This window comes from Rhinoraja longicauda, chromosome 26 (genome assembly GCF_053455715.1).
Source record: "Rhinoraja longicauda isolate Sanriku21f chromosome 26, sRhiLon1.1, whole genome shotgun sequence".
Taxonomy (NCBI): domain Eukaryota; kingdom Metazoa; phylum Chordata; class Chondrichthyes; order Rajiformes; family Arhynchobatidae; genus Rhinoraja; species Rhinoraja longicauda.
Window position 1 is genome coordinate 13,136,550 of NC_135978.1, and position 12,399 is coordinate 13,148,948.

The 12,399-nt window shown below is 44.9% G+C and overlaps 1 protein-coding gene across 1 annotated transcript in view; it reads right to left on the reverse strand.

Annotated features, from left to right (window-relative positions):
• Positions 1–12,399, reverse strand: part of fkbp6 (FKBP prolyl isomerase 6) — a 37,493-nt gene that overhangs the window by 12,134 nt on the left and 12,960 nt on the right. Inside the window, exons 6-8 of the mRNA XM_078422249.1 lie at positions 10,337–10,534; positions 3,442–3,551; positions 2,207–2,292 (exon numbers count right to left, since the gene is read on the reverse strand). Coding sequence (XP_078278375.1) covers positions 2,232–2,292; positions 3,442–3,551; positions 10,337–10,534 — 369 coding nt within the window. The 3' untranslated portion in view covers positions 2,207–2,231. The remainder of the gene's footprint in view (positions 1–2,206; positions 2,293–3,441; positions 3,552–10,336; positions 10,535–12,399) is intronic.

Sequence of the window (12,399 nt, forward strand, 5' to 3'; positions counted from 1 at the left end):
TAGAGAGAACGGAGCATGATTGCAAATCAAGGTCCTCAACCAACCTGTACTGCTGCATAACACCACCCGACAAAAAAAGTTACAAGAAAATGTAGACTGGTTCCTCTATCTTGGGGGCTACCATCTAGTGAAGGCAGACATCAACATTGAAATTCACTGTGCGGCAGGTGCTTCAGCACAGCCTTTAGCCATCTTTAGAAAGAGCATTTAAAAGAAGATCTCAAACGCATCAATGATGCTAATGTACAGAGCAGCAATGGTCCTCACACTCCTGCACACTCCAGGGTCATGGACATTAAGCACCTTAAAGCAATGGTAGGATACCAACCACCAACAATATCACTGCAAACACCTCCAACTCCACAGGCAGGGTAAATGAAGCAATTTCAGCATATTCTCTCAAGTTAACATTCCTGGCAGAAAATTACATGTGCAAGGATGTTCTCCAAGCCTCCTTAAATAAAAATATATCAACCTTTCTGAATCTTGACAATCTCTGGCCTATGAACATTCAGGAAGGCATTGAGGACCTCGGGTCTCTGGTGGGGGCAAGCAAAAGCCCAGTGAAAAGAGGTGTATAAACCATTCAAACTGTCCACCCATTCAGCCATCCAGTGCCTTCACCTTGTATGGCCCACATTGGGCTGATCTGCCTTCTCAAAACTGGAGTGCAAGTAAGTCCGAGGAAAAGTCTCGACCCGAAACGTCACCCATTCCTTCTGTTCAGAGATGCTGCCTGTCCCACTGAGTTACTCCAGCTTTTTGTGTCTATCTTCCGTAAGTCATCCTCGATCCCAAGTGGTGGGGAAGATGCTGGAGTCAATTATAAAAGACGAAATTGCGGAGCATTTGGATAGCAGTAACAGGATCGTTCCGAGTCAGCATGGATTTACGAAGGGGAAATCATGCTTGACTAATCTTCTCGAATTTTTTGAGGACGTAACTAGGAAAATGGACAGGGCTGGTGGATGTAGTATACCTTGACTTTCAGAAAGCCTTCGACAAGGTCCCACATAGGAGATTAGTGTGCAAAATTCGAGCACATGGTATTGGGGGTAGGGTACTGACATGGATAGAAAATTTCTGTTGGCAGACAGAAAGCAAAGAGTGGGGATAAATGGGTCCCTTTCAGAATGGCAGGCAGTGACTAGTGGGGTACCGCAGGGCTCGGTGCTGGGACCGCAGCTATTTACAATATACATTAATGACTTGGATGAAGGGATTAAAAGTAACATTAGCAAAATGTGCAGATGACACAAAGCTGGGGGGCAATGTGAACTGTGAGGAAGATGCTATGAGGTTGCAGGGTGACTTGGACAGGCTGTGTGAGTGGGCGGATGCATGGCAGATGCACTTTAATGTGGATAAGTGTAAGGTTATCCACTTTGGTGGTAAGAATAGGAAGGCAGATTATTATCTGAATGGTGTCAAGTTAGGAAAAGGGGACGTACAACGAGATCTGGGTGTCCTGGTGCATCAGTCACTAAAAGGAAGCATGCAAGTACAGCAGGCAGTGAAGAAAGCCAATGGAATGTTGGCCTTCATAACAAGAGGAGTTGAGTATAGGAGCAAAGAGGTCCTTCTACAGTTGTACAGGGCCCTAGTGAGACCACACCTGGGGTACTGTGTGCAGTTTTGGTCTCCAAATTTGAGGAAGGATATTCTTGCTATTGAGGGCGTGCAGCGTAGGTTTACTAGGTTAATTCCCGGAATGGCGGGACTGTCATATGTTGAAAGACTGGTGCGGCTAGGCTTGTATACACTGGAATTTAGAAGGATGAGAGGGGATCTTACCGAAACATAAAAGATTATTAAGGGGTTGGACACGTTAGAGTTAGGAAACATGTTCCCAATGTTGGGGGAGTCCAGAACCAGGGGCCACAGTTTAAGAATAAGGGGTAGGCCATTTAGAACATAGATGAGGAAAAACTTTTTCAGTCAGAGAGTTGTAAATCTGTGGAATTCTCTGCCTCAGAAGGCAGTGGAGGCCAGTTCTCTGAATGCTAGATAGAGCTCTTAAGGATAGCGGAGTCAGGGGGTATGGGGAGAAGGCAGGAACGGGGTACTGATTGAGAATGATCAGCCATGATCACATTGAATGGTGCTGCTGGCTCGAAGGGCCGAATGGCCTCCTCCTGCACCTATTGTCTATTGTGACCAAGGGAAGTGACTTTGTTTAAATAGACAGTGGTCACTAATTGCTCACCTTAGTCTTTGACTGTCGCATGTTTCTAGGCAGCAAACATCCTGCTGCACATTTCCTTCTCCTTCAAGTTCCACTCTCGAAAACAGCTGTGTGAAAAGCAGAATGATCAAATGGAGAAATTTAGCAGCTGGAAACACCATGCTTTCAGCATTCGTTATGGAAACTTCTACTTTCTGTTGGCTACCACCTCTTTCATTCTTGGCTCATTTGCAGTTTACATATATGAAAAATAAAATCAATGCCATCCTGACTAGTTATCTGGTGAGATGCATGTGGGTGACAGTGAAACACCTTGCGGTCTCCTGGAACAGAGTGGCTAGATTACAGCAGTAGAAAGTTCACAGCAGGTGGTTTTAAAATCAAGGTGTTAGATCCAAACTAGATTAAACCAAGTCACAGTGTTGGTAATCCAATGCTTAATATATTTAAGTTTCCTGTACAAGTTTTTAAAAACAGTGGCATAACAATAAAGATTCCATCCATACTATAACACCGCCGCTCGTATCCATCACAATGAAGTCCACTAGCCCCACCTAGTGCCAGAATCAGTATAATACAACGATACACAGCACATTGTTGCCCCTCAGGATAGAGGATGCATTACACGTATATCTCTGAACCAAATAGCAGTGTTGCTCAGCTATCCTCAGAGTTAACACTCTGCCCGTTTACCAAATTTTGTCTCTGCCTGGATTTCAAATTCCAAAGCAAATAGTCTCAAAAGAAATACCAGAATTTCAGAAGATGTTTCATTCTTTTCTGTTGAATATCCCAGATACTGCTTAAGTGTATTTTGTTCCAGAATTTGGTTTACAGAAAATCTTTGACATTTTCATGTTAACATTGAAAGGTCTACCAATTTACTCGGAAAACCAGGAGGGCTGTTGCCCAATTCCTGCAAACCAATATTCCAGAACCCAGCCTCAACTCAAGCAAGACTTGATGCCATGATGAAACTATTACTGCAATAATATAATTAAAACAACCATACCAAAAAGGTACAAATTGTGAATTATTTTCTATGATAACAAGTACTGGGGACATTTTCTGGCTGTGTGGCTCTGACGCAATCGGAAAATCATGTGCTCAGTTTACCAAAATACTTTCCACAGTGGGCAAGGCTTCCTTACCACGTGCAGTGTCTGAAAACGGTCCATGCATTGTTTCAACCATTACAATTACGTGCCGAGACAATGATCTGCAGATCAGAGTTTTCCAGGAGAGACTATTCTCACCTGTCAAGCTTCACCAGGGCAGAGTTGATGTCCGGGTTGAAAGGCTCCAGCTTCTGTGCTTTAATGAGGAAATCTTTGGCTCTGTTGTAGTCCAGCAGCAGCATGCAGGCCTGGCACAAGACGGACCACACAAGCAACTTGGTTAGCCACGAGGATTACATACAAGTGGATGGCGCAGAAGATGGAAAGAGGACGTCATCTAAAGGTCAGGAAGTGCAGGATTACTGTGATCGTGCGCCTCTCTCAAACACACATTTGGCATCAAAGGCAAGGGGGAATGGATTACAATAGATTGAGATAATTGCCAACATGGCACTCTGCAACATGGAGAGGCAGGAAGAAGGGACATGGATAGTAATGGATAGTTAAATGTTATAAAAACACAAATTCTTAGTTTCAAATATAGCCCCTCAGTAAAAGTAAGGGAAAAGTTTAATTTGAGGTGGGATGCTGAATCCATGAGATATCTGGGAATAAACATTCCAATAGATCTGACTAAACTGCACTTGCTTAACTACCTCCCATTGAACAATAAGATCAGGGAAGACATTAGGAGGTGGGACCTAATACCTTATCTTAATTTTGGATCTCGTATTGAATCGGTCAAAATGGTTATGTTACCGAGGCTGTTGTATCTCTTTCAATCACTTCCACTAGATATATCAGACCAACAATTTCAAGAATGGGATAAACAAATCTCGAGGTATATTTGGCAGGGACAAAGACCAAGAATCAGATACCAGGGGTTACAACTGACCAAAAATAAAGGTGGGGTTGCACTCCCGTGCTTGAAAGACTATTATGCAGCTGCTGAGCTGAGAACATTAATTTATTGGTGCAACCCCGACTATTGTGCTAGATGGAAGGAGATTGAGATTGCTATAACAGAGGAATTTCCGATTCAGGCTGCAATCAGAGATAAGGAGTTAACAAATAAGTTAATTAATTTGGGAAACTCATGGATTCGATTATCACTTAAGGTATGGAATAAGGTCGTTACCCAAAATCATCTGAGGGATGCTGTGAAGGTTGTGAGATGGTGCACGTTTGATCCAGATTTTGTACCAAAAAGACAGGACACTAGTTTTAAAAGATGGAGTTCTCAAGGTTTGACATCATATTGCACATTTTTACATAAGGGGTCTATGAACAGCTTTGAGAATCTGAAGAGGCAATTTGGTTTGAATAATGATGATTTCTATAGATACCTTCAAATTCGCCATTATATAGATCAAATACAAAAGGAATGTGCAGAAGTAAAATGGGATAATATTTTGTTAAATGTATTTATTGATGCTTACCATGGAGGCTCAAAACAGAAAACCATCTCAAAATTATACAAGGGTTTACGGCAGAGAAAAGGCAACTCACTGTATGTAAAACAGAAATGGGAAAGGGAAGGTAATCTGGTTCTAAAGGAAGAAACCTGGGAGAGCTTATGTGAGATACAATGGAAAACTTCAAGTTCAAATGTTTGGCGGGTGTTTTGCTGGAAAACCCTTATTAGGTTTTTTATTACACCAGTTCAAAAAAGGCATTACACAAATTCATCTTCATGCTGGCGACAATGTGGGTGCCTTGAGGCAAACCATTTTCACATATTTTGGTCTTGTGTATCAGTGATCCCATTTTGGCAGGAGATTCATAAAGTTTTACAAAAAGTTTTTTATATGGATATTCCATTTAAATTTGAGTTTTTATATTTTGGTGCTTTACCAGTACAAAATGCTTCTATTAAAGATAAGTATATTTTCCAGATCTTAAGTGCTGCCAGCAGGAAAGCTATTACTAGGAAGTGGTTGAAACCTGGAAAACCTAATGTGGATGACTGGATTAACATTGTATATGATATTTTTATAATGGAAAGGATAACTTTTGCTTTAAGATTGCAACAGGGAATATTTTTGAAAAGGTGGGAAAAATGGATGTTGTACATCATGCCCGTACGGCCATCATTTGTTTAAAGCGGATCTTTGTATCCTACTTCCGTGTCCTATCTCACTTTCCTTGATTTCATACCGCTCCAGAAGTAGTGATGAAATATTATAGAGGTATACCCCAAATGTTGGTGTTAGTTGTTTTTGTTTTTGTTTTTGTGTGTAGTTAAGTTTTGGATATGATCAAATGTCCAGTAAGTCATTACCCATCCTTGTAGTGCTTCCAATACCTGTGGTATGATTTATTTTGGGATATGCAGTATTTGTTAACTACGGAGGGTTTAAGGTGAATGAGAATGTGTATCATTGTGGAATGTATGGAACTGGAAAATCAAAATCAAAATAGAATTATAAAATAAAAAATAAATTAAAAAAAAAAAAAGGATAGTAATCACAGGAGGGATTTCCATAACAGGAGGGATTTCTGCAACCTTCAATCAAGTCCCTCGTTCCCTTGCCTCTTGATCCTACGGTAAAGATATCAAGGTGAATAACCTGTTGCAGGGCCAATGGAGACAACAGATGTCAGGGAACATGTTGATACTAACAACAAGGAGAGCACAACAATTGACCTGACACAGTCACATTTTCAGATGCCAGCAAAGAAGTTAAAGCTCAGGTTTGATGTATAAGAGTCCACATCTTGAACAACGGATACGGTAGATGAGGTTGGAGGAGGTGCAAGTGAACCTCTGCCTAACCTGAAAGGACTGTCAGGGTCCCTGGACAGAGTCGATGGAGGAGGTACCGGAACAGGTGTTGCATCTTCTGCGGTTGCAGGGGAAGGTACTTGGGGAGGGACCAGGGAGTTGCAGATGGAACTGTCTCTGCGGAAGGTGGAAAGGGGTGGAGATGGGAAGATGAGACTAGTGTTGGGATTCTGTTGGAGGTGGTGAAAATTTGAGGATTATGTGCCATATGCAACGGCTGATGGGGTGAAAGGTAAGAACTAGGGGGACTCTGTCTCTGTTGCGACTAAGGGGAGGGGGAACAAGGGCGGAGCTGCGGGGTACTGAGGTGACACGAGTGAGGGCCTCATCTATAATGGGAGAGGGGAACCCCCAATTCCTAAATAATGAGGACATCTCAGATGTCCTGGTATGAAACACCTCATCTTGGGCACAGATGCGACATAGACCGAGGAATTGGGAATAGGGGGTAAAGTCTTGGCAGGAAGCAGGGTGTGAAGAAGTATAGTCAAGATAGTTGTGGGAGGCAGTGGGTTTATAATAGACGTTAGTCGATAGTCTATTCCTGTGATGGAGACTGTGAGTTCAAGAAAGAAGAGGAAAGTTTCGGAGATGATCCAAGTAAATTTGAGTGCAGGATGGAAATTGGTGGTGAAGTTGATGGAAGTCTGTGAGTTCAGCATGGGTGCAGGAGGTAGCACTGATGCAGATGTCAATGTAACGGAGATAGAGTTCGGGGATAGGGCCAGTGTACGCCTGGAACAGGGATTGTTCAAAGTACCCTACAAAGAGGCAGGCATAGAATAAATGAATGAATGAATAAGTTTATTGGCCAAGTATGTACATATACAAGGAATATGCCTTGGTGCTCCGCTCACAAATGACAACACAAACATACAGTTAACAATTAAGAATAAAGCATAAACACATGCGGGTGCCCATAGCTACGCATTGGACTTGGATGAAGTGGGAGAAGTCAAAGGAGAAATTGTTAAGGGAGAGGATCAGCTCCGCGAGGCGGAGTAGAGGGGAAATTGAATGGTTCTGCGGTCGAGGAAAAAAAGAGGGCTTTAAGGCCTTCCTGGTGGGGGATGGAAGTGTAGGGTGAATGAACATCCATAGTAAAGATGAGGGAGTGGGGGTTTGGAAAGTGGAAGTCATGAAAGAGACGAAGGACATGCGAGGTATCTTGGACATAGGTCGGGAGAGATTTGTCCTGGGTGGGGGGGGGGATAGGATGGAGTCGAGGTTTGTGGAAATCCTTTCAGTGGACCAGCAGCAGGTGGAAACAATGGGTCTGCCAGGGCTCTTGTGTTTATGTTTATGGATTTTGGGGAGAAGGTAAAACCGGGCTGTGCGGGGCTGGGAAACGATAAGGTCGGAGGCTGTGGAAGGCAGACAGCCAAAAGTGATGAAATCAGAAATGGGGATGATGAAATCTGAGGAAGGATGTGCTGGCGTTGGAGAGGGTCAGAGGAGGTTTACAAGAAACTTTTAAAATATAATAAACATTTGAACCCCAGGACAATGGTGAGTAAGGTGGGCCTAAAATTGTTGAGCTTTCGTGTACCGCTTTGGCTGTATTTCGAACACAAATATATCCACAAACCCACAAATAGACAAGATGAGAGTATTAGTAATATATATGTATACTAGACCAAGTGGACCCGTTGGGTCCAATCCTCTCCTGCATTGGTGCAGCACCCTCTCCTCCCCCCCTCCACCTCCCCTTCCCCTCCACCCCGCTCAACCCCTCGTATCCTCCCTCCTCCCCCCCTAGGAGATAGCTTTTAACTTTAAAATGTGAATAACTTTAATTAAAATTATAACACCAATTGCAATGAAACCTTTTCCATTAGCACCACAGGGACGACGGTGAGTTAGGTGGGCCTACAATTGTTGCGCTATCGTGTACTGTTTTGGCGATAGTTCAGGAACAAACAAACAAATACACGAGATTTAGTATATAGATAGAGATATAGATTCTAAGTTCCTATACGAGGTATAGATAGACATGGTGGAAAGGCTTTCATTGTTTTCCTAGATAAAGGAGAGTTTCTGGAGAAGTGGAAAATAGCAAAGTAATACCCTTGATCAGAAAAGATTTGCAAACACATTCTGGCAAACTTGGACTGCTCATTTTCAACTTGGTGGTGGGAAAACTTGCAGAAATAATAACAGGAAAACCATGATAGGTTCTGGCGAAGGGTTGCAGACCTGAAACGTTGACTGTTCTCTTTGCACAGATGTTGCCTTGTCCAGCTTTTCTATTTTTGTTTCAGATTTCCACCAGCTGCAGTTATTTTTTTACATTTCAAACCATTTTGAACGAGGGCCAGCACAGAATTGTTAAAAGCAAAGAGTGTTTGACTGACCAAGAATGCTGGGGGAAATGCAGAGGATGTTGAAATGGAATTTCATAAAAGTGTTTGACAAAAATCCCATATAAAGAGACTGGTTTACAAAAACTGAACCCAGGGAATAAAACCCGCAAGGGGATGGAAGGCCCCGCGGCCGAGCCGCACCAGGCACCAAAACGTCCCGCGGCCGAGCCGCGCCAGCGATGTTAAGTCCAGCGGCCGAGCCGCGCCGGGCGATGGAAGGCCCCGTGGCCGCTGCTAAGTCCCGCGGCCGAGCCGCACCGGGCACTGAAATGTCCCGCGGCCGAGCTGCGCCGGCGATGTTAAGTCCCGCAGCCGAGCCGGGCGATGAAAGGCGCCGCGCCGGGCGCTGAACCGTTCCGCGGCCGAGCCGCACCGGGCGATGGAAGGCCACGCGACCGAGCCGCACCGAGCGCTGAACCGTCCCGCAGCCGCACCGGGCGATGGAAGGCCCCGCGGCCGAGCCGCGCCGGGCACTGTTAGGTCCCGCGGCCGAGCCGCGCCGGCGATGTTAAGTCCAGCGGCCGAGCCGGGCGATGGAAGGCCCCGCGGGCGATGGAAGGCCCCGTGGCCGAGCTGCGCCCCGGGGAAGAGACCTAATAAAAGAAGGTTCCCCCACCCCCCGCCCCACCCCCCACACATACAGAGCCAAAAACAGAAACAAAAACCATCCCAACACCGACACAAACAAAAAAAAAAAAGGAAAAAAATACAAACAGACTGCCAGAGAGCCGCAGCCGTTAGGCGCAGCCACACGTGATCCAGGTGATGGTACAATAACAATATTTAAGAGGCACCTTCACAGAAGGAGTAGGGCATAGAGGGATACGGAACAATAACTAAGTATCCTCTTTAGCTAAAGGCGAGGTTACTCTGGAATGGAGAATAGCTAATGTTGCTCCTTTCTTTAAGAAGGGGTATGGGACTAATCCAGTAAATTCCAGGCTTGTGAGCCTTACAACCTGGTGGTGTTCCATGAAGATCCCTCCGCTTCAACACCGATTTCAGAAAGGTAAAATCACATAATGAAAGGCCTCGATAGGTATCACAAAATGCTGGAGTAACTCAACGGGTCAGGCAGCATCTCTGCTCTCCCGGTGGCCCAGCACTTCAACTCCCCCTCCCAGTCTGACCTTTCTGTCATGGGCCTCCTCCAGTGTCATAGTGAGGCCCGCCGCAAATTGGAGGAACAGCATCTCATATTTCGCTTGGGCAGCTTACACTCGAGCGGTATGAACATCGACTTCTCTAACTTTAGATAGCTCCTCTGTCCCTCTCTTCCCCTCTCTTCCCCTCCTCCTTCCCAGTTCTCCCACTGTCTTCCTGTCTCCAACTACATCCTTTCTTTGTCTCTCCCCCCCCCCGACATCAGTCTGAAGAAGGGTCTCGACCTGAAACGTCACCCATTCCTTCTCTCCAGAGATGCTGTCTGACCCACTGAATTACTCCAACACTTTGTGATACCTTCAATTTGTCCCAGCATCTGCAGTTACTTTCCTATACAAAGGCCTAGATAGAGTGGATGTGGAGAGGATGTTTCCAGTAGTGGGAGAATCTAGGACCAGAGGGCACAGCCTCAGAAAAAAAGAACATACCTTTAGAATGGAGATGAGGAGGAATTTATTTAGCTAGATGGTGGTGAATCTGTGGAATTCATTCCCACACATGGTGGGGCAGGCCAAGTTATTAGGAATTCATAAAGTGGAGATTGATAGGTTTGTGATTAGTATGGGCATCAAAAGTTATGGGAAGAGGGCAGGAGAATTGGGCTGAGAGGGAAAAATAGATCAGCCATGATCGAATGGAGGAGTAGCCTAATTCTGCTCCTATGTCTTATGGTAACATGGGCTTACCCATCTGGAAGCTGTACAGAGTGTAATCTACTCACCTGGCCACATCTGAAGAGTGCCTTGGGATGTTTGCTTTCAATCTGTAAAGCCCTCTCCCCATAAACCAGTGCACGACTTGGTATGTTCAACTTCAGGGAGACGATGGACAGGTTCAGGAACAGCAACAGTTTGGAGGAGTGAATCTTCTGGTTTTGGTCCTCATTAGCCGGTTGGCGGTTGGCAAACATGGACAGGGCCTGCAGAGAAACAATGAAAATAAGGGAAATGGAAATACATGGGACACTTCTACCACTCTGCTCCTCCACTCGGTGTGGCTTGCTGTGGAGAGCTGGGGTGCGGGGAAAAACAAACGTGCAATTAAAACCCAGGGATTAGCAATTTAGATCCAGATTTCTTCACTCGTTTTGCCAAAGATGCAATGCTACAATATAGGAACCCTAAAGCAAAGTCAGGAGGAGCGAATATAATTCAGAATGTTCAGAGAGGATAAACAGAGGGAAAATGGAATTAAGTTCTGGGATTACATGGAAATATATTAACGAGACGTTTGAAGATAAAATTTCTAATTTGTCTGTTCCTTTAGGAAACCTCACCCAGCGACATACCAGAAGCAACAAACAATCTACTGGAGGAACTATGTGTGGGGGGTTCCATCTGTGAAGGGACTTCATCTGTCCAGATGAAGGATCCCGACCCAAAATATCAATCGCCACTTCCCTCCAACTCCAGATCTCAGCATTTGCAGCCTCTTCAGTCAACATGTTGGAAGCACGTGTTTGCAAATTTCAAATGAAATCAGAGTAAACAGTAACTGCTTCTCTCTCCATATATACCACCTGACAGTTTTATCATTTTCTGTTTTAATGACCATCAGATACATTCTGCATATTCTGTGTTTCTGTGTGTTATTGACAGAGGTGGCCTGAAATGTACCATTAAAATATTAAAAAAAAAAAAAAAAATGTTTCTCCAATTGTTTCATTAAAATTACATGCTTTAAAGCCAAGTAGATTGTACATCACTTTTCACTGTACCTCGGTGCATGTGACAATAATAAAATAAACTCAACTCCCACATCACCCATCACACAGCATCAAGAAAGTCACTCTGCTTGGCAGCTGTTCCAGGAAGTGTCTTTATTGGGCTGATCCTCGAGAAGCATGCTTGCATTGTTACATATGAATCACTCAGCAAAAAAGGTGCACTTAGGATTAGAGGATGAGAAGCTTTTAAAAAGACTATTTTTAGTTTGCAAGTGCTTGTTGCATGGCCAATATTTATTATCCATGTGGCTGGACCATTTAATCGTGGTCTTCCTGCCTTGGGCAGTTTGGTGTGGGCAAAATGAATGAGAACGGAAAGCGACTGCTCGAGCTGTGCACTTACCATGACCTGTGCATCGCCAACACGTACTTCCAGACAAAGCCCCAGCACAAGGTTTCCTGGAGGCACCCACGCTCAAAGCACTGGCATCAACTGGATCTGGTCCTAGTCAGACGTGCCACCTTCAAGAACGTTCTCCACACACGCTCCTACCACAGTGCGGACTGCGACACAGACCACTCCTTGGTGTGTTGCAAGATCAGGCTGCAACCAAAGAGGTTCAACCATACCAAGAAGCAGGGGAAACCCCGCATCGATGTCAGCAAGATGCCCCATCCAGACATCATGCAACAGTTTTGCAGAGGCTTTTGGGAGAGAATTTGGCACCTCGTGTCCTGGAGACTCTGCAACAGAGACGTGGGAAACTCTGCGGGACACCATGCACCGCACAGCATTGGCTAGCTTTGGGTAGAAGATCTCAAAGACACACGACTGGTTTGAGGCCAAGTTGACCGAGATGACTCCCGTCATCGAAGCCAAGCGTGCCACCCTAACCGAGTACAAGCGGTCAGACAACGAGAAGAACCTGCAGATCCTCAGGGCTGCCAGGAGCAAGGCTCAGCAGACTGCCAGGCATTGCGCCAATGAGTACTGGACACAGCTTAGTGAGGACATCCAGATGGCCGCCATAACAGGGAACATCAGGGGAATGTACGATGGCATTAAGAAGGCACTAGGACCAGTCCAGAGCAAAACAGCCCCCTTCAAATCCATCACT